The following is a 20,087-nucleotide window of genomic DNA, read 5'->3' as shown; positions in this document are numbered from 1 at the left end:
TTACAAAACAACCGCTGGAGCCATGGGGCGATTTGAACCCAGTTTCCTTCACGTGGGTAAGTTCCAAGATGGCGGCGAAAGGTATTCGCTCAGTGTATGGGAAACTTTCTCGTTTTGTACCGCCTAGATTGTATACAAGAAACTACTGTCATCCAGTAACGAAAGAACAATATCTATACCACCCAATGGTGCGTCCCTTGGAACCAGAAGTGCAGACAATTTCTTTAACAAAGACCTTAAACATGGGGGACATTTCAAGTTGCTTGCAAGACACATCCATTGACTCTGTCACCAGAGAAGAAATGATGGGAAAATTCAAACAAAATATACTTCAGACAAGGCTTTTCAACTTTGATGGAGACCATGCAACAAGGGATATGGCTGCTATGCCCCTGATGCAAAATATGCTTAGGGTTGTGTGGAGTCATGCTAAATGGTGGGAAATACAGCTTACTTATATCCACGGAAGTTCCTTCAGTATTCTTTTACTTTGAATTTTGAGTTTGAAGAGACTGAACTGACATGAAAAGGTCCCCATTTCTTTTTGTAAAGTGAATTTATCTGGAACCCCTTTGACAATGCAGTGCCCTTACTGCCCCACCCTTGGTAGGAGGGTATTTACTGATGGGGGAAGGGTTGGCTGTTTCTTTTTGTTTTTTTTCTTTTTTAATAATGTTTTTTATTTGTATTGTTTTTTTATTTGAACATCTTACACTATGGATGGTCATCAAAAAGAAAAAAAGATACACCAAAAACCCACATGTAGTATTGAATTCTTACAATTGTTATAGAAGACGTTTTGACTTATCGGGGAGACTTTTAACTTTTGAAATTTGATCAAAATTTTTGGACAACCTTCTACATTTTTATTTAAGCTGCTTCATCTAATGACACTGAAAATTGTATGAGAATAAGTAAAATTATTCTCATTTCACCAATAAAACCTTTTAAGGGTTTATTGTAAAACATATAAGTGAAAGTCTTTTTTTATGTAACTAATATATTTTTATGCTTTAGCTTCCCAGGACTTATGGATACCTCTCTGACTTACAACCCTCATGTCTCTGCAAATTGGGAAAGGGAACACAAAATACTGGTGTCTGGACACCTGGGCTTTTTGTTATCCTCTAAAATTCCTCTTAAGCAAGTAGCTGACAGAAATGAGATAGAAAAAAGCAAAGAAATCCAGGTGGAAAAGCCTGAGATAATTTCTCCCGTATTTCACTTTCCCCTAACAAGAATCAGACCAAAGTTTGACACTGGCTTTCACAGTTCTAAGCCTTTTCCTTATCCTCATACCTTCATCATTGTCAGCGAGGATACAAAGTGCTCAACAGGTCAATTAATTGGTCAAGGTAAAGTTTAACAGTTCAATGTTGCTGACTTGGAAAGTTGTAAGGTTTTATAAAGAGCCTTTAATTATTTGGGAAGTGGGAGATACAGTGACCCCATGGTTTGTGGACTGGACTCATGACCAAGAGGACCGTGATTGAGACCCGACCAGGTTATTTTATTGTGTTCTTGGCCAAAACACTTTACTGTCACAGTGCCCTTTTCCACCCAGATATACAAATGTGTACCAAAAAACTGTCAGGGAAGCCTCATCAAGGCTGTGCTCTAAGAAACAGTGAAGGGAGTCCAATGTTCTGAAACTTTGAAATGTAGGGTGCCCAGCATATGCTTTTATATGAAAAAAAGAAATTTCCTAAGTTGGCCATGAATGAAATTAAGGTACCAGGGGCCATGGGCCACTGCTAGACCTCAGCCCTGCTCATGAAATTCTGGGGGTAACCCTGAAATAGGTGGCATTCTATTATGAGGAAAAGGAGTCTATTTTCCTAATAAGACTGGAGATGACAAACCAATGGAAATTAACCTGGATATTTGCAAAATATTGGAGATGAAGAAGAACCTAGTGAGAAACTAGTAGTGGCCCTAGATTAGTACCCAGAGATGTAGCTGGGGGGGGGGGTCCTAAGGTTACATGATCACCTGCTTAGTACATTCTGTTTGACACAGTGTGACCCCCCCCCCTTCTTTGAAAAAGTCCTGGCTAAGCCCTTAATACTAACTTCGGTAAAAGTAAGATTTACTGTTTGCAAAATATTTGTGGCATAAAAACTCGGAGAAAATACAATTCAAAGTTTCAAATTGTTTTCATCTGAAATTCTTTTTTAAGTGCAATGCATTTTACACTGTTTTGCACAGATAAAGATGTTTTTTTCCCTTTAATTCCCTTTCAGGTATCATGTTTGTCTGTGCTCGGCTTGTTGCAGAAGCTGTGCAGAATTACAAATATCAGCTGGGAGATGATTTGGAAAAGCCCCTATCCAGCCAATGCATCATCACTGATGGAATTCGACTCTCCTTTATACACTATCAGCTGAACACCTTAAGTTTTAATGGTGACGAAGGCATCAAAAACATGGCTTGGATTAGCCCAGGGGTTTTTATGTACAAAAAGGCCATGTTTGAGGATTTGGAAAAACCAGTTGCAGAAAAAACTGTTAAGGAAAGGAAAAGATTTCGACGTCCAGTGACACGTAAAGATCCAGCAAAGCATGAAATAGTTTTGGAAGAGTTTAATCCTGACTGCTTTGAAACATTTGTGAAAATGATTGTAAATGGATGCAAAGCCAACTGACAAAAGTGGAGAGGAAAACCTGCTCAGAGTTGATGAAAACAGTGTCTTGAGTGGAAACCCAATACCTTTGTGAACCTTATTTTGAATTCTATACCAAGACAGCCTGAAAACACATTTAAAAAAGTAAAAAATGCAGAAGGACTACTTTTGGCCAAAATTAGGTGCAATGTGTATCTTGTCATCCCGTGAAAAAAACTCTGCTCTTCCTAAATAACCCACCTTTCAGTTTATTCAAGGAAATTTGTTAAAGCTGTCTTTCAAGAAGAAAACAGTCAAGACTTGTATGAATTTATTGATTAGTTATGAGACTGATACATGCTGCAGATGACAACTAGTTGTGAACTTTTTTTTCATTTACATTGGGAGGTGGTCTCCCCTTTGCAAACCTAATTCTCAGGGTTTGGGCCATCTGAAAATAATGCAGACCATGCTATTTTAACAGGTCCTTTATACAACAACTCCCACCCCTTTAGAAAAAAGGACTATTTACCAGAGGCTCGCTGCTTCTCGGGCTTTCCAACCGGACGCGAACCCCTAACCGTCAACGGCCATTTCTAGAAGATTCCCGTGGTACCCCTCCCTAAGCCTATGATTGGTCCCTTTTCTAAACAGTGGATGTGATGACGTAGTCGAAAAATTGCCAAACAAACTATGGCGACAGAGGAAATCACTGGGAATATCGACATGGCGGCCGCTATAACCCCTTCTTCTCACGTCCAACATGCTAAAGACTGGCTTTGGCAGCGGAAAGCTCAGATGAAACCATGGACAGAGTTTTTTAAGGGTTCGCGCTTTAGCCGGCCAAAGACGGTCGCTGAAGCTGGAAGAAGGGTCATGAAGAACTTGGAGGAATATCAAAGCAACTATGTGGTTATAACGCTTCTTTTGATTTTTTACTGTGTGTAAGTTATCTTATTGCCTTTCGTTTGTGTAGTTTAAAGAGAGAAAGAGTCTGTGCAGATATTACTTATATAATCATTGCAATCGCGCACTCTAAACTCAGTCCATAAAATTCATTCTTGGATCGATTATCCAAGAACACGTTTCGAATTCTATGTCGGTACTTTTTGCCTAACCTCTCTTTGAAGAGTGAACAATTTTAAACTGTAAAAGCTGCATCTCATGTTTTTTTTTTGGTGAAAGATGGATAGCATGACACTCATTTGTACTCCACTTGAGCGGAATCGGTATTTTAACTTTTAAGTATTTTAATGATTCAAGGCGAATTACATAAAAAATCTTAAGGAGCGATTAGTATCAGTGCCACTTTAAGGTTTTTTTTTTTGTAAACAACTGAAGCTTACATTTTGAGCTCTTGATTACGCTATATGACTGTTTTATGAACAATGAATGAACTATTTTCTTCACCAAAAATCAGGAATTAGAGAATTTCTTTTAATCATTGCTTCAACATCATTGCTCAATGACGTAAACACGCGAAAAAACTAGCACATTTTTCCATGTATGTCTCAATATCCATGCCTACAGAGCTGTAGCTCTTGCAAGTTCTTCTATTCAACATATTTTAAACTAACATATGGAGAAGGAAGCACCCAAGTAGGTGTGCAGTTTTCGTTAAGATTTGAAAGTTGAGCTTAGCTTGCAACATCAGGGCAGAGGGATTCATTCAAAGTCATAATAGTTAGTGTTCTGCCTTATGGAAATTGTTTGTGTGTTGGAGGCCAGATTCAAACTTGGACAGGGTCGATCTGTTTTTGTGGCTTTTAATTTTAACTTGTTTTGTTTTCTCTTTTTGTGGGCAAAATGGGGTAGGGGAGAAGGGGTGGCATGCACTTTTAGAGACTAGATTTCATTGGTACCTTTAAACTGCGAGGAAACCATATGAAGTGCTGAGAGTAACATACAGTGGCTTAACTTCCCACCCAGGAATTAAGTAATACACTTAGTCTCTTCATGCTACAGAAACTAGGATAAGTTTCTACATTAATCTAACTCAATGTATCTCACCTAAAAACACAATGCAATGACTGGAGTAGGGCCCAAACTCAGAGCTTTAGATGCTGGATGGGATGTAATAACTGTGTCTCCTCCCTCCTTAAAGTAGAAAATAAAGAAATGATATGACAAATAGCTGTATTATTTTGTAATGATGTTCTGAATAAGTAGTTTTTGTTTTCTTATTTTTCTTCCTTAGTCTTTCATCACCATTGCTACTGATAGCATTATCAGTTGCTGGGGGTGGCTGTTTCTACATATCTTACAAAAACCAAGGACAGAAGATACGAGTGTTAGGTGAGAATTCTTCAATGTTCAGTAAAGAGGAGGGCTTTGGGATTTTCGGTTTTGACTGTTTTTTGGATCAGTTTTTCGGTTTTTCGGCCAGAAAGGTTCGGTTTTTCGGTTTTGAAGTTCAGAGCGGTTTGCGGATTTGACGTGTTTTTGCATTTGGTTTTCGGTTTTCACGCAAACTCTGATGCGGTTTTCAGTTTTTCCTTTTTGACTCCTTTAAAGGTGAAAATGTAGCGGTTTTGTCAGGTTTGCATGCGGTTTTCGGTTTTGCTGCCTTTTTTCATTGGTTTTTTGGTTTTGGAGGTTTTTTTCTCCAGTTTTGCAGTTTCCCAGGGGCCCCAATGCCCCCCTCAGTAAACAGCTTCAAAGGTGGATCAACGGGGAGGGCTCCAAGGATACCAATGTGATTCCAGTTTTTTGGTTGTCTACTCTAAAACTGAAAGTATCAATGATTATCTTCATTTCTCAGGTCGTGACCTAAGCAGAGCAGAACAGTATGGACTTGTGTTACTGATCAGTCTTCCCCTCTTCATTTTGGCTTCAGCGGGATCAACAGTGTTTTGGATTATAGGTGTGTATATAATGCATTAATTAGAATGCTTTTGCAAAAACAAGGATAATTATTTGGATTTGAGAATGTCAGATTTGGGGGGCTAGGGCAGAACTTACAGTGGCTTTAAAATGGGATGTAGGTGTGATAAGCTGCTGCACTGCTCACGGAGGAAAGCTGACTTGTATAGTCAGCATGGTCCTTAAATTCCTCTAGAGTTCCCGTCCTTCTCAATTTTCTGTCAACCCCTCTCCAAATCAGAGAGAGTCTGCCCTTTCTGTTGGTCTGCCTGTCTCTTTGTCCATCTCAGTATCTACCAAATCTTACTAGACCTTGATTAACTATGATTTGATAGAACCCAGGTTGTGCCCTTGCTCATTGTACATTAGAGGAGAAGGTAAAATCTCCTTAGTTACAAACAGATGTTAAGTGGATTCATAGCTCTTTGTTCTTTGAAAATCAAACTGGATTCTTGCAATTTATAGACCTGCTTGTTAAAATATCTTTAAAATTTCTTATTCATTTAACAGGTTGACATCTTAACTTAACAGAGCTCTGGTTTATTTTTTATTTCAGGGGCATCAATCTTTACAGTTGGACTTCATGCATCTATGTTGAGCACATCGGACACACCTGAAATAACAGAGCAGATAACAATGGAAGAAGTTTAATTAAAAGAAGTGGAAGAATGATGATTTGGTATACAGCAACAGTGGGAATAAAAAACCTTATGTCAAATGACTGTGCTCTACAGAATCATCAGTGTTAACAAACTAAAAAAAGCCATCTGAAGTTCTTGAGGGGCATGTTACTTCTAGTTAGAATGGTTGTCTAGATCACTCATGGGAGTCAGAGTGAAATAATGACACATCCTGTACAGTAGTATCCATCTTTACTGTAGGCAAAATTATTTTTTTCCTTTTAAATCAATAGTAAATTATTATGAAGTGTTAGCTCACAAGACCAAAGACCAGTGGTAGAGATATCTAACAAAGATATATTTTATTTTAGTCCTAAATCCTCAGCTATTTAATATCTTAACTGAAGTTTGCTCACACTTTTCCTTTGCTTAATGTTTTTTTTTTCGTTGCACTGGATGTGTTAAATGTTATGTCTAAGTATTACACACAGTAATTAGTTCAAAATGAAAGCAATAAAAGTTGCATCTACTCAAGAGTAAAAATTCAACTTTACCATGCAATAAAATATTATGTGGTTCAATTTTTCTTGGTTTTAAAAAATTTTTTAAACCAGGTTGTTGTAGATGTTTTAAAATGAGTACCCAGAGACTATTAGGAATTCCTGATGGAATGACAAGGGTACCACTTTAATGAACTTGCACCTTCCACAGTGGGAAGTAAAAACACTTCCAGTCACTTAATGCTACTCAAATTGGTATAAGCTCTTGCAGAAGGGACCTTGTGGCCCCTCAGAGCCTAAACAAGAATTTAACACCTGGGTTACATAAAAGTTACTCTCCTCTGAGGCAATGAAAAGTATCAAGAAATATCAAGGGCAGTGCAAGGGAGAGGACTCAGGGTGCATTTGACTCCCTTTTTGAAATGAAAACATGATTTATTATCACAACACAACTTAACATACTTCCACTTTCTACTGAGATGCCAGCTTAGAACCTCCAATCGAAAGATCCTTCCTACACAAGTGGGAATTGTTGCTGACAACATTCAGCCAACCTACAAATACAGTAGGAAAACAAAAATTGAAATAAAAGGAAGAGACTTGAATAAATAATGTTTCTATGTGGAGTGTGCATTAATTGCGAATCTGACTCATCTCCTCTCAGTACTACCCCACTACCGGTATGTGACTAATAAACTACCCTACTACCTCTCCCCTAGGCCCCTAAAGGTATCTGAAAATTAAACCTTAGGGTGGGACTGGGTACTTATTTGTCAGAGAAAGCGATTCAAGATGGCGGCGAGTGTTGTTCGTCAGTGTGGTCGCCATTTTCTTGGCAAATCATTAATCCGTCGTGTGCCTGTGGTTTCTTCTGTCCGGTAATGTATGAATTATATTTGCTACCTGTTCAAATTATTGCCGGCTGAGCACGAAATGAGCGTAAATGATGTTATGTAACAGTGTACCATCTTGGTGTTGTCATTAACGAATCCAATCTTGATAACGGATGAGCGAATGTTACATATAATTTTTCGGCCATTTATTTTTATTTCTTAAATGACAGTAGTACCTTTTGCGTGTGTGTGTCGGTATTTACCTTTTGGGATGTTATCGTCAACTGTGCCAGCATATGCTTGTGCCAGAGTCATGAATAGATAAACGTACTTGTTGTTTCACAGCAGATAGGATACTTTGCTTGCAAGCAGTCAAAGTGCACAATCAAAACAGATGTGCATTATCATTTGATATCTTGAAATAATGCAGTGGAGTATGTTACGTTACGTCCTATGACAGTGTAGAGCTAATCATTTGAATAATTCTCTTTAACCTGGGAAATCTCCGACCCCTGGTAGACCTGATTACTTTGTTTTCATACCCTTTACATTATAGCACACTTAACCCTTTAACCCTCCATCTCTATTTGTTGAGTAGAAATCTACGACGGCTCCCTGTGAGTGAAGTAGAAGAGGAAATGAAACCACTGAAGTTGCAGGGTGAATTAGCCTCCATGGCAGGAACTATCATGTACCCGAATGAAGAGTCTGCCAAGTGGGACGTAGATGGTATATGTCTTTAACCTTTAAAACATATTTTCAAGAAAAAGTAACACCAATATTATTTCAAAATCTTCAAGTTCTGGATAGTTATGTTGACGTAAAACGAATAATCAATTATGTGTCGAAAGTTAAATCCAGTTAATAGTAGTGTATAACTTATGTATTCTTCTATTTATTGTCATGTGTTTCTGTTTCTGTTTCTGTATTTTTCATCTCATACTGTCATTTCTGCTTTACTGATTTAATATTTAATTTCTGTTTCTTGTATATTTAATGAATCTTTTGTTGAGCCAAAAGTTATTAAAGATGTTTTAGCGTCCACACACTGCCCACCAAGACTAGCTCTGCTATTTGTGGGTAGTGCGTCATTTGTTAAGTGTCATGTCATGTCTGATTACAATAAAGTTGATCTTGATCTATCTGATACAAGACCAAATTCTCCTTTGTTATTCTTGAGGAAATGCATGGCAGTCAAAAGGGAGAATTACTGATTGGATATGGAGTTAAACATGAAGGCGCGCTATATAAGGAAGTCTTCCCTGGGAAGACCTAGGCTCATTTGTCACTCACCGTTGACGTGTGCGGGTCAAATTTAATTGCTGGTAGACAAACAAAAGGAGCTAATGAGATATCTATTGTTTACTTCCACCAGCATAGTGGCATGAGGTAAAGTGCAAACCCCCTGCTGCGATCTCGAATTTACTGCCACAAATAAAGACAGTTTCCATTGGAGAAAGGAAATATAAATCTCAAAAATTCTTGTATTATGATGAAGACATAAAACAATTTTGAGGAATGCACCCGCTGTTCACTGCTTTGGAGTAGCTGTAGCTCAAGCTGACCTGACTCTAAGAGTTCTACATCACACGACGGTTGATTGACAAAATTAATGGTCCAGTGGGACCTAAGGCTCCTTTTATTGTGCACCTTCATGTTTAAAGAGTCAAATGCTACTGAAGATGACGATGATAAAACAATGATGGCAATAATGATTTTGATGTGGACTTTAATGGTGATATTGATATTAATGATGGCTATGCAAGCCCTAAGATTTTATGGTAACAATCATTTCTGGCAAGTTACGAAATTATTGACGAAACATTTATAATAAACTTGAACCTACAACACTTGTATCATTGCATAATTGTAACATCACAATGATGCTAATGATAGTAAAAAGGGTTCCTATGAATTTTTTCCACAACCAGGGAACTGTTCTCACTCTAACCTCTGGGTGTGGACCTGAAAAACTGTTTTCTGTAGGATTTTGAATCGTAATGCATGACAGTGTCAGTGATGCAGACAATCTATTTTTTTTTTCTCCCTCTGAAGTTCCTATTCAGGAAAAACTGGTTACAAATATGACAGTCAACTTTGGTCCCCAACATCCAGCTGCCCATGGAGTGTTAAGGCTTGTTCTGGAACTTGATGGAGAGGTTGGGTTACTTTTATTACTGAAGTTTTTCGGTAAACACAAACTATTCTTCTCATGTGAATTGAGCATCCAGGCTCAGAATATATCTTATATAATCTCAGTTACTATAGTTACTATATTTTTGTTGATAGATATAATACTTGTGTTAAACAAAATATTGAGCCAAGTTAAAAAATCAAATGACAACACATGCACAAATCCAATGTAAATCTGATGTGACTTGTTCTTTAATACAAAAAATTAACCATAGCAGTCACTGATGCCTTCAGAATAAGACTAGTAAGTTATCAACTCTTTCCTTTCTTTCCTTTTCAGGTTATTATACGTGCAGATCCACACATTGGCCTTTTGCATCGTGCGACTGAGAAGTTGATAGAGTACAAAACATATCTGCAGGTGTGTAGAGGATTAAAGTTGTAAATTAAATCCCAAACTTTGTATTGTATCATTTGAAAGTGGTTCTGTAAAGCATAAAGTTTGTGGATTAAACCCTGTGAATGTGTAAACCAAGCTATATCACGCTGTTTGTAATAAGCTGTCATCATGAGTTAACCATTTATTGAAAATGAAAGCAAGTGAGCAGTACCTTCATGAAGTACTGTTTTGTTTGCAGTACAAGGGGACTCTAGCCTTGAAGTTTGACCATTTATTGAAAATGAAAGCTAGTGAGCAGTACTACCTTCATGAAGTACTGTTTTGTTTGCAGTACAAGGGGACTCTAGCCTTGAAGTTTGTGACTAAACTTTTAGTGTAGGCTCATTGAAAGATACCAAGCCCTACTTTACTCCTTTACAGCCTAGCATCTGTATTCCCATATTCTCCATACTGTTCTCTCTACATTACCTGTGGTAATGACTGGGAGAATTTGTTTGACAATCAAGAAGTTGTTCAGTTGGCTACATTTCTGTTATTCTTCTCACCTTAATGTTTGAACTGGAAGGAGAAGTTAGATGTTAATCTCTTGCAGGAGTTAAATGTTTACAGCGGCACTGTTCATTATTCTGCACTTGGTGGTTACAAACCTTAATAAGTGAAATCCAAATACCAGCTGTTAGCAGTTTTTGCATTGTACTAGTCTTGTTTTCTTTGTTAGTGGCCCTTGTTTTGAGTGAAAGTGAAAGTGAAAATTCTCATTTTGACTGCATCAATAATTTTTCAGGCTCTGCCTTACTTTGATCGCTTGGATTATGTTTCCATGATGACAAATGAGCAGTGCTACTCTTTGGCAGTGGAGAGACTTCTAAACATCGATATTCCAGAAAGGGCTAAATGGATCAGAGGTACACTGTACATTAGAGGCCTGTCCCAATAGCTAATAGTTAAGGTATTCTTGGAATACAAACAGCTTGATAGAACATGCAGTCAAATAAAGGAAGTTAAACAAAATTGCTAAAAAAAATTTTAGAGTTTGCAAGTAAAGTTGAAGTTATTAAAAAGCAGTATCTCATTTTCTGCACTGCCCTTCTGCTTCATGAATCTATTGCTGAATTTTGTGAATTTTTGTGAATCTTTGTGAATTTTTTTTCCTTTTACAGTGTTGTTTGCAGAGATCACCAGAGTACTGAACCATATCATGGGTGTAGGTACTCATGCTCTTGATGTAGGTGCCATGACACCATTCTTTTGGCTGTTTGAGGAGAGAGAAAAGGTGATTGTAATCAGTTGACTAAATGATTATTATCCATGATAGGTGGAATTAGACATTTTCATTTTCAGGGTTGTCAATTAAGTGAGTGACCAGTGCATTCCATCATCTATGCCAGCTATTCTGAATACTTTTAGCTCAACTCTCAGCCAGGAGGCATTACATTTATGAACCCTAGTGCACCCTGTTTTGTATCACATTGCAAGGATTCAGAATCTTTTTGACAACCCTGATTATACATCAGCACCAACAGGTTAACGTACTAAGTTCTAGACTGAAATGGTCTTTGTTCAAGCCTTGCACTGGGTCATTGGTGTTATGGTCTTAAGGACAAGATATGCTATTCTCAAAGAGCCTCTCTCTATCAGGGACTATAAACTGGTACTAAAAAACTGTTAGCCCTTTGATCCCCAGAGAGTGACTAACACGTAATTCTTCCTTACAGCATCACCCCTGAATCAAACTTAAAGGGCAGGAAAATAAAGGGAATGACCCCTAACTAAAGATGCCCTTGACTGTTAAAGAAATTCTCCTTTCCAACACCTTTAGAAATAATGTGGAGATATGCATACTAATGCTTGGCAATGGAGGGTTGAGGCATCCTGAGGAAATGTTTGGGAGCTACTTGGAACTGAGTAGTATCCCGTCTAAGTTTTAATGAATTTTGTATGTAGACTACCCGCCTTCGGCATCTTGTACCTTTAACCACTCTATTAACTATTTATCGTTCTTTGATCCTCCCTTACCTATCCTATGGCATGGCTGTTTGGGGCAAAGCTGCTAAATCCCATTTACAAAAAATCCTCATCCTACAAAAACATGTTCTTCAACTGATATATTTTCCTGAACCCAGAGCACATGCAGTGCCTTTATATATCTCCTCAAAAATCTTGCCCATAAATATGTTATACATTGAATCAGTTTCCTCAATTATGTTTGGCGTCTCATGTCTAACTGTTCTTACCAACATTAGTAATCTTTTCATTAAAGCTACTGAAAAGCATTATCATGATATGAGGTTCACTTCTTCTGCAAATTTTATATTAATCCATTGAGATTGAATCAAAGCCAGGGCTCTTTTGCTAGCTTCGGAGCTAAACTTTGGAACTCCATTTGTGATGCTCTTCGTCAACTCCTGAAGAAAGCTTTCAAAAAACTCTTTAAGGACATGTTATTTTCGTTCTTAGAGGCTGGGGATTACTATGTTGAATCGCCCCTTCTACTTCAAAAAATTACTAATTATAAACTGGCTTTATAATTTAAATTCTATATTCTATAGTGTTTCCATTTTCTTTCGTTTAGTGATGCAGTTATATATACAAGTTTTAAGTGACTGTCTTTTTCTGGAAATGTTATTAATTTATGTTTAAGCTTTATTTGTAATCTATCACTTCTGCTGTACCTCTAATTCCCACCCACCTCGACTAGCTCCTGCTATTTGCGGGCATGAACGGTCTTCATGAACATGAAAGTTTGCTTGACAGCCGATTAATGTTGATAGCTTGTAAAATGTATAGATTAGATTAATAATAATTAGATTAAGAATAATAATTAAGTAGATGTCAGTACAACTTATGAAGTTTAAAGGTCTAATAAAGGATTGTTTAAAGGTTTGAAAAACAAAAAAAAGACTGCGCTGGTACAGTTCAAGTTTGCTTTTCTAACCTAAGGTGGTAAAATATGTGATGTTCATCACTTAAAAAAACTGCAGATCTTTCACTCTTAGCATAAATTGTTTTGAGTTTTATTTTGTCTTCCTTTAGTTGATGGAATTTTATGAACGTGTATCTGGTGCACGCATGCATGCTGCTTATGTAAGACCAGGAGGAGTTTCCCTGGTAAGTTCATCATCACACTCAGAGAGTAAATACTTGACGAAATAAGAACAAAATACATGTAGGATGACGATTTTAAAATCATCATCATACATGTTCAGTTTTTTCATACATGCTCAGTTTTTTCATACATGCTCAGTTTTTTCATACATGCTCAGTTTTTTCATACATGCTCAGTTTTTTCATACATGCTCAGTTTTTTCATACATGCTCAGTTTTTTCATACATGCTCAGTTTTTTCATACATGCTCAGTTTTTTCATACATGCTCAGTTTTTTCATACATGCTCAGTTTTTTCATACATGCTCAGTTTTTTCATACATGCTCAGTTTTTTCATACATGTTCAGTTTTTTCATACATGCTCAGTTTTTTCATACATGTTCAGTTTTTTCATACATGCTCAGTTTTTTCATACATGCTCAGTTTTTTCATACATGCTCAGTTTTTTCATACATGTTCAGTTTTTTCATACATGCTCAGTTTTTTCATACATGTTCAGTTTTTTCCTGTCTATGAATGAGCTTTGTGAAAAAAGGAGGTTATTGGTGACAGTCAGGGTTGTGGGGGCCGGGAATGGGGTTTGAAAGCAAGAAGGGGCTTAAATAGGGACTTAAAGAACAATAGAGGCTTAAAGAACAATAGGGGCTTAAAGAACAATAGGGGCTTAAAAAACAAGTGGATTGTCTAATTTTCTCAGAATGAAAATTCCCATCTGGTGAGATCTTGTATAAGGTGTGATGTTTATCACTCTGAAAATGTGGAACTTGTGCCCCCAGCAATAATTCGTAGGTTGCTCCAGATGTCATAACTGAGAACTTTGTTGAGTATCACAATGTGACAAACAGCAACCGCAATAGTAAAGTTTTTAGTCGCCAATTGTTTGGGTCACCTAGCCAAAGAAATCTCATGGCCAATAAGAATGGAGGTTGACAGCACAATAGGCCAATCAGAACTTCTAATAAATAAGCCTTGAAAATTATGAGATACCAAGTTATTGTGGTTTTAATTTTGTATCTTTTGGTTGATGGTACACTAAACAATTGCAATTTTGAGTCATTTTTGTTACTCAGATGACAAACATCTTGCAGGCATCGATTAATTAGTTAACTTGGTTAGGCAGGGGACGTCAAAGAACCCACTCACGAGATTACTGTGATGTGGTCTGGCCTGTTTAGAGGGAATTAGAGGGGAGGGGGCATCGTCAAATATATTTCCTTCGATTGTTTGTAAACTGCTCATGCAGTCCGGCCAAAGTCCCCCGAAAAGTGTTGTGATGCGCTTTTGATCATATCCACATGTTAATTTGCGCAATATAAATATTGAATTATTAATAAGATGGAATTATTGTCATGCACAAATTACATTTTTTTATCAGGACATGCCAATTGGTTTAATGGATGACATCTATGACTTCATTTCAAAGTTTGCTGAGAGACTAGATGACCTTGAAGAGGTATTTTTATAAACAAATCCAGCAATTTTTTGGTTTGCCAAGGGACTAACGCTTGAAATGCACCTTTAGAAACTCAATACGTGTTGGATTGGTAGAATATTCTTTCATGAAATTGAACAACAATCAGTCCTTTTTCCACATTACGCTAAAGAACTACCATTTTTGAGAGGAGAGAAATTCTGTGAAATTGCCTTTAGTCTGAATCAAAGATTAGACGTGAGTTAGTGAAACGTTACGATCAACTGCAGAAGGTGAACGAATGAAAGAAGAAAACACTAAATTATGATTGTTTGTTTTGAATATTTCAGATGTTGACAAACAACAGAATCTGGAAACAGCGCACTGTTGATATTGGAGTGGTAACGGTGGAGGACGCCCTTAATTGGGGTTTCAGGTTTGTAATTTCGTCACTTGACATTTAGACTAGGAGTAGTCCCTCTTTTTCGGTTAAGTGCGTTGCGCTGTGTCCAAAAAAAAAAAATGATCGAAAAAGAAATTGATGTTAGTGCACTGCAGGGAACATTTGGAGTAACACCGGTGTGCCTCTGGAGCTCCATGAGTGAGGCGCATGCTCGAAGAGCTCCTGTGGCGCATCGCCTGACATTGAACAGGTTAACCTGTATCAAGTACAATGAAATATATGAAGTTCATATATTTTGAACTGCGGTATTAGATACGTATGATGCACGATCCTCGCAGTAGATAGCGCTATTTAAGCAATAGCGAAAATCAGACCTGAAAAAAATCAATTGAGCTAACAAGCCAACTGGGAATAGCGCTATCTACTGCGAGGATCGTGCATCATACGTATCTAATACCGCAGTTCAAAATATATGAACTTCATATATTTCATTGTACTGATTTATCACTTTCACGGGTTTATTACGAATCAAGTTAACGGCCTGCTCCCAGTTGGCTTGTTAGCTCAATTGGTAAGAGCGCTGCACTAGTATCGCAGAGGTCAGTGGTTCGAATCCCGTACAGGCCTGATTTTTTTCAGGTCTGATTTTCGCTATTGCTTAAATAGCGCAATCTACTGCGAGGATCGTGCATCATACGTACTGTATCAAGTGTTTACCACTGCTTGGTGAGGTCTTATTGGTAGAGCTCCAATCTAGAAAGTGGGATGCATAGTGGCCTCACAGTTAGCGGGTCTCCATAGCAAATAAGGCTAATGATTGTCTTTTTTTTTTCCCAATAGTGGAGTCATGTTACGTGGATCTGGAGTTAAGTGGGATCTGCGAAAATCCCAGCCATATGATGCTTACGATCAAGTGGAGTTTGATGTTCCCATTGGCAAAAATGGAGACTGTTATGACAGGTGCAGTAAAACTTTAAAAAAAAATCTTAAGCAAGGAGAGAGTAATGGTGTAGCACCCAGCTGAGGCTCAAAATGTTTGATTTTTTCATTTATTTGTTGATTGAAACCCTTTCAGGTATTTGATTAGAGTTGAGGAAATGCGGCAGAGTTTGAGAATTATTGAGCAGGTGTGTGTCTTTATAAGCCATGTCGTTAAAAGAGAATAAAGGAAATGCAGTGCAGTTACTAATGGGTCAATACATCTCCACAAATTACCATTGTAATCTAAAAATAAACAAGAATTTTGAGAGGCGTGTCATTTAGAATGCTCCTGTCTTCTTTTAGTGTCTAAACAAGATGCCTGCAGGAGAAATTAAAGTGGATGATGCCAAAATCTCACCACCAAAGAGGGCAGAAATGAAGGTAATTATTAGAATAGGGGCACTTATTATCCAACTACACTTCGTAGAGTACAAATAACGCCCAAGACGAGTACAAATATCACGCGGTATCTGTATACTAGAGAACAGGTTTAAAAGGTTTTCTCGCATCGCGCAACCGAAGAATTGGATTTAAGTTACAAAAAAAAAATGGCGGACAGTTTAAATTATATTTTTGACGACGAAGAGTCGGCGAATATTGATCCAAGTTTCTTAGATAAATCGAACGAAGAAAAGCAGTCAGACGACAATGAAATGCATCGTTCATTGAAGAAAATAGAAACAGCAACACGACAACGCGCCAATTCTGTTCAGCTTCGCATACTTTGTCACGCACTCCCCGTAAATAAATATCCGCGAAATTTTCCCGCACTGAAATAATGATTTGGCGTGTTGGATGATAAATAACTTATTAGTCGTTTTGGTGCGTCAATATTTTTACTCCTTATTTGTATTTTGCACAACTCGTAAAATACTCATCGATCTTACACAACGTAGTAATCATCTCATATCCAACAAGCACGAGTGGAATAATTGTTTTATTAAAAAAAAACGCCCCTAAGATTTTCGACAAATCTTCTCGACTTTATTTTGTAAGAAGAAACCGGATGTTACAATGTACAGATATTAGATTATGGTATATTGGCTATATACCATAATGGCTAAGCCAATAAAAAGTCTTGAAATGCATTATCGAATGATCCAGTTTTTAATAATGAGATATATTTATTGACACAAGTTCAAGGTGGGTGCTTATTAGAGAGGGTGCGCTTATTGGAACAAGGGCGCTAAAGCAAATCATCGCGGTAAACAGCGCTCTATGAAGCAGTCATCCTGCATAAGCAGTCGGTTGTCAAAGTCTTGAATTTGATTCAAATTCTTCTAAAGAGTGAAGTCGAGTTATTGGGATTTGATCCTTTGGATCGCCATGAAAATTTACTATTTTTATAACTGCGAATAAAAAGAGATCCTTCAATGACTGCCGGACTATGTTTTTTATCTATTTCTGCAGGAGTCCATGGAAGCACTTATTCACCACTTTAAGCTTTACACGGAAGGTTACCAAGTGCCACCCGGTACAACGTACACAGCGATTGAGGCTCCCAAGGTATGAGCAGTGCGCCCCTGCTTGATTTGATATCTTTGTAGTGTTCTGTTGACACTTTGCCACACGATTGTGGTTATAAACACAACAATCCTGGTTAAAAGGTCTTGGGACGCCCTTGAAAAACTCCTGTAAAGATGTCCACGTTATTAGAGAGATTTCGCTTCCCGTTTACGTGAAACGTGAACGACAAGAGTAACCACGTGACCTTATTTTTCCCGCCAGTTTTTCACGGTTGCCGGTTGCGCTTTGCCGTTTCTACGTGAAAGTAACCTGTTTCGCGTTTGGTGTTTAAGCCGGTAAGATTTTCTCCACTTCTCTCACAGAGCAGAAGTTAATTACCGGAAAGAGGGCACCAAATCTATTCCTTTAAGTCCTACAAGGGTACCTTCAAATACACCATGACGTAAGCACACGGGAAGGTAAAGCAGCAAGGTTTACGCTATTCTACGTGAAACGTAAAAGAGCAACCTGACGTTTGCCGTTTCACGTAAACGCGGTGCTAAATCTCTCTATTGCTTGGTACGATTTGTCGCACAAACGACTGTGGCTAAAAGAGAAGTAAAGGAAGGTAATGGTAATTTTTTAGAGATGACTTTTCTTCCCTGGACAATGGTGAGTGCGAAGGTAACTATCAGAGATGGCTTACAACGACATTGTAAAAAAAAAAAAAAAAAAAAAAAGAACCCAGCAAATTAATCTCATACCGGAATTGACCCGTTTTGCGCGGGCACTTTCACCTAATTGCCTCAACGTAGTATTCTTGAGGTGAATTTACTTAACGTGTTGCGCAAAGTCTTGTCCTTCTCTGCGTTGCCCAGGTGGGAAGTTTGTGAGAGAGACTGGCCTCTAACTTATTGATGAGATAGATTGTTAGTGAATAGAGTACTTATTTTCTTGTTGTCTTTAGGGAGAGTTTGGTGTTTATCTTGTTTCTGATGGCACCAGTAGGCCTTATCGCTGTAAAATAAAAGCTCCTGGATTTGCACATTTGGTAAGTTACTTTTTCCTAGTGATTCAAGTGAAACTTTTTTAATAAGATTTGCTTTCTTTTTGGAATAGAGCTGTTTTTAATCAAGTGTCGAAAGTAATCTGTGACTGCTTTGTCTCTGCTTTTCTTCGTTCTGTGTGCATTTCAGAAACCTTGTGCCACATTATCATTCAATTAGATTAAAAACTAAAACCATCCCTTTTACTTTATCCTTAATTTGTTACAATCCAACGACTGTTTACTACTTTATGTAGGTAACATATAAGTAACATAAAGCCGTACTAATTTTTTGTCATCTCTTGTCTTCAGGCTGGTTTGGAAATGATGTCAACTGGTCACATGTTGGCTGATGTTGTAGCCATTATTGGTAAGCGTCACCCACACTTTTTTATATTCCTCTTGTGCGCTTAGAACTATTCGCTATCTTTTACGCTCGTTAAAACACCCAGGATGTGTACTGTGCGTCGGTTGGAGACAATTTTCTCCTTTTTCTAAGCTTTAGTATCCAAATTCGCCCTTACGACGGGCTAACGGTGGAAACGCCAGCCGTACCGTGGCCCATTTACGTCATTAACTCAGGTGGTGAAACCAAATTATTTTGTCATAAAAGTTGAAATGGTAAATTGGCCACCGTAACGATTACAAAAGCTGACGTTTCGAGCATTAGCCCTTCGTCGGAGCGAACATTCTCTCCGACGAAGGGCTAACGCTCGAAACGTCAGCTTTTGTAATCATTACGGTGGCCAATTTACCATTTGAACTTTGTTGATATATCCAAATTATTTCGTTACCCCCACCGACGCAGCCCCAAACAGTTTCTTTAGAAACTATCAGCCTTTATTCATATGTTGTCAGAAACCTCCCCACCCACGCAGCACTACAGTTTCCTCAGAAACTTATCCCCTTTATTCAAATCTTAAGTCGTCGATCAGGCCAGCTCTGTTACCTGACTGAAGCCCGGGAAACTAGTTTGACGAGGGAGCATGAATATAATTTGCATTTGATTTTGTTTGGAGGATGGTTCAAGGTTTCTAAATCAACGGCAGCGAAAAGGATACCAAGTGCTCTACCGCGCCTCCCCACCCCCCTCCTCTACAAGGCCTATCGCCACTGTCTGTTGAGCCCCCAATCGGGTCCTAATGTTTAGGTTTCGCCCTTCCGCGCAACCTCCCATTACACCATCGGCAGCCGCTTATTGAAACCCCTGTTTAAACTTGCTCTGAAACCTCGAACATTATGTATGTTTTGTTTTATGCACCTGCTTTGTCATCTCACGCATTTTTTCCTTTTTTTTTCGTTTTCTCCGGTCTCGATAGGCACTCTTGATGTCGTCTTCGGAGAAATCGATCGCTAAGTTCCTTGGTAATCGGTAAATTTAAGGTTTTCTTGCAATGAAGGGTTAACTTTTCAGCATTTATCTTTGTGACGTGCTATATATTTTTTAAGAGTTAGGTGCATATGTGGAACGATATTGTGTGCTACTGCTCCGAATTCTGGTTTCCTAAGAAATTTGATTGTTGTCATTTCCATCCCTCTTTTTATTAAGGTGAAAAGCTGTGTAATCTGCGACTTGAACAAATTTCTTGGAAACGCTTTTAATCTTGAGAACTGGTTTTCGTAACGACTTCAAAGATATCTGTGAAAGACATGAGTGGCTGTCAGTATTATTTTGTAAAATAGATGGAGATTTCAATAAACAACCTCTTAAGATAAGTGACATTTTATTGACTTCTACCTAGTTT

The 20,087-nt window shown here is 38.0% G+C and overlaps 3 protein-coding genes across 4 annotated transcripts; all 3 read left to right on the top strand.

The window, feature by feature from the left end:
* The first annotated feature begins 4 nt into the window (after positions 1-4).
* LOC111332169 (large ribosomal subunit protein mL37) lies at positions 5-2,975 on the top strand. The gene is made up of 3 exons (XM_022937460.2): positions 5-436; positions 1,018-1,355; positions 2,244-2,975. Exons 1-3 carry the CDS (start codon positions 69-71, stop codon positions 2,642-2,644), a joined length of 1,107 nt encoding a protein of 368 aa, XP_022793195.2. The 5' UTR covers positions 5-68; the 3' UTR covers positions 2,645-2,975.
* A 284-nt stretch (positions 2,976-3,259) lies between these two features.
* LOC111332170 (prenylated Rab acceptor protein 1) lies at positions 3,260-6,665 on the top strand. Its single transcript, XM_022937461.2, has 4 exons — positions 3,260-3,546; positions 4,800-4,897; positions 5,364-5,465; positions 6,021-6,665. The coding sequence occupies exons 1-4, from the start codon at positions 3,296-3,298 to the stop codon at positions 6,113-6,115; spliced, it is 546 nt and encodes a 181-aa protein (XP_022793196.1). The 5' UTR covers positions 3,260-3,295; the 3' UTR covers positions 6,116-6,665.
* Positions 6,666-7,323: 658 nt separating this feature from the next.
* Positions 7,324-20,058, top strand: LOC111332167 (NADH-ubiquinone oxidoreductase 49 kDa subunit). 2 transcript variants are annotated; one of them, XM_088728132.1, is made up of 17 exons: positions 7,324-7,462; positions 8,016-8,146; positions 9,473-9,576; positions 9,891-9,971; positions 10,735-10,855; positions 11,111-11,223; positions 12,984-13,058; positions 14,432-14,509; positions 14,818-14,903; positions 15,711-15,830; positions 15,946-15,997; positions 16,155-16,232; positions 17,262-17,357; positions 18,265-18,348; positions 18,655-18,712; positions 19,662-19,714; positions 19,892-20,058. In XM_088728132.1, the coding sequence occupies exons 1-16, from the start codon at positions 7,377-7,379 to the stop codon at positions 19,697-19,699; spliced, it is 1,401 nt and encodes a 466-aa protein (XP_088584258.1). In that variant the 5' UTR covers positions 7,324-7,376; the 3' UTR covers positions 19,700-19,714; positions 19,892-20,058. The 2 variants fall into 2 exon arrangements, with proteins under 2 accessions (XP_088584258.1, XP_022793192.2); XM_022937457.2 differs by having other exon boundaries at positions 19,662-20,058.
* The last annotated feature ends 29 nt before the right edge of the window (positions 20,059-20,087 follow it).

This window comes from Stylophora pistillata, chromosome 7 (genome assembly GCF_964205215.1).
Source record: "Stylophora pistillata chromosome 7, jaStyPist1.2, whole genome shotgun sequence".
NCBI classification, from domain to species: Eukaryota; Metazoa; Cnidaria; class Anthozoa; order Scleractinia; family Pocilloporidae; genus Stylophora; species Stylophora pistillata.
The sequence above is the reverse complement of the archived record's forward strand: the minus strand, read 5'-3'. Positions and strand labels throughout refer to the sequence as shown.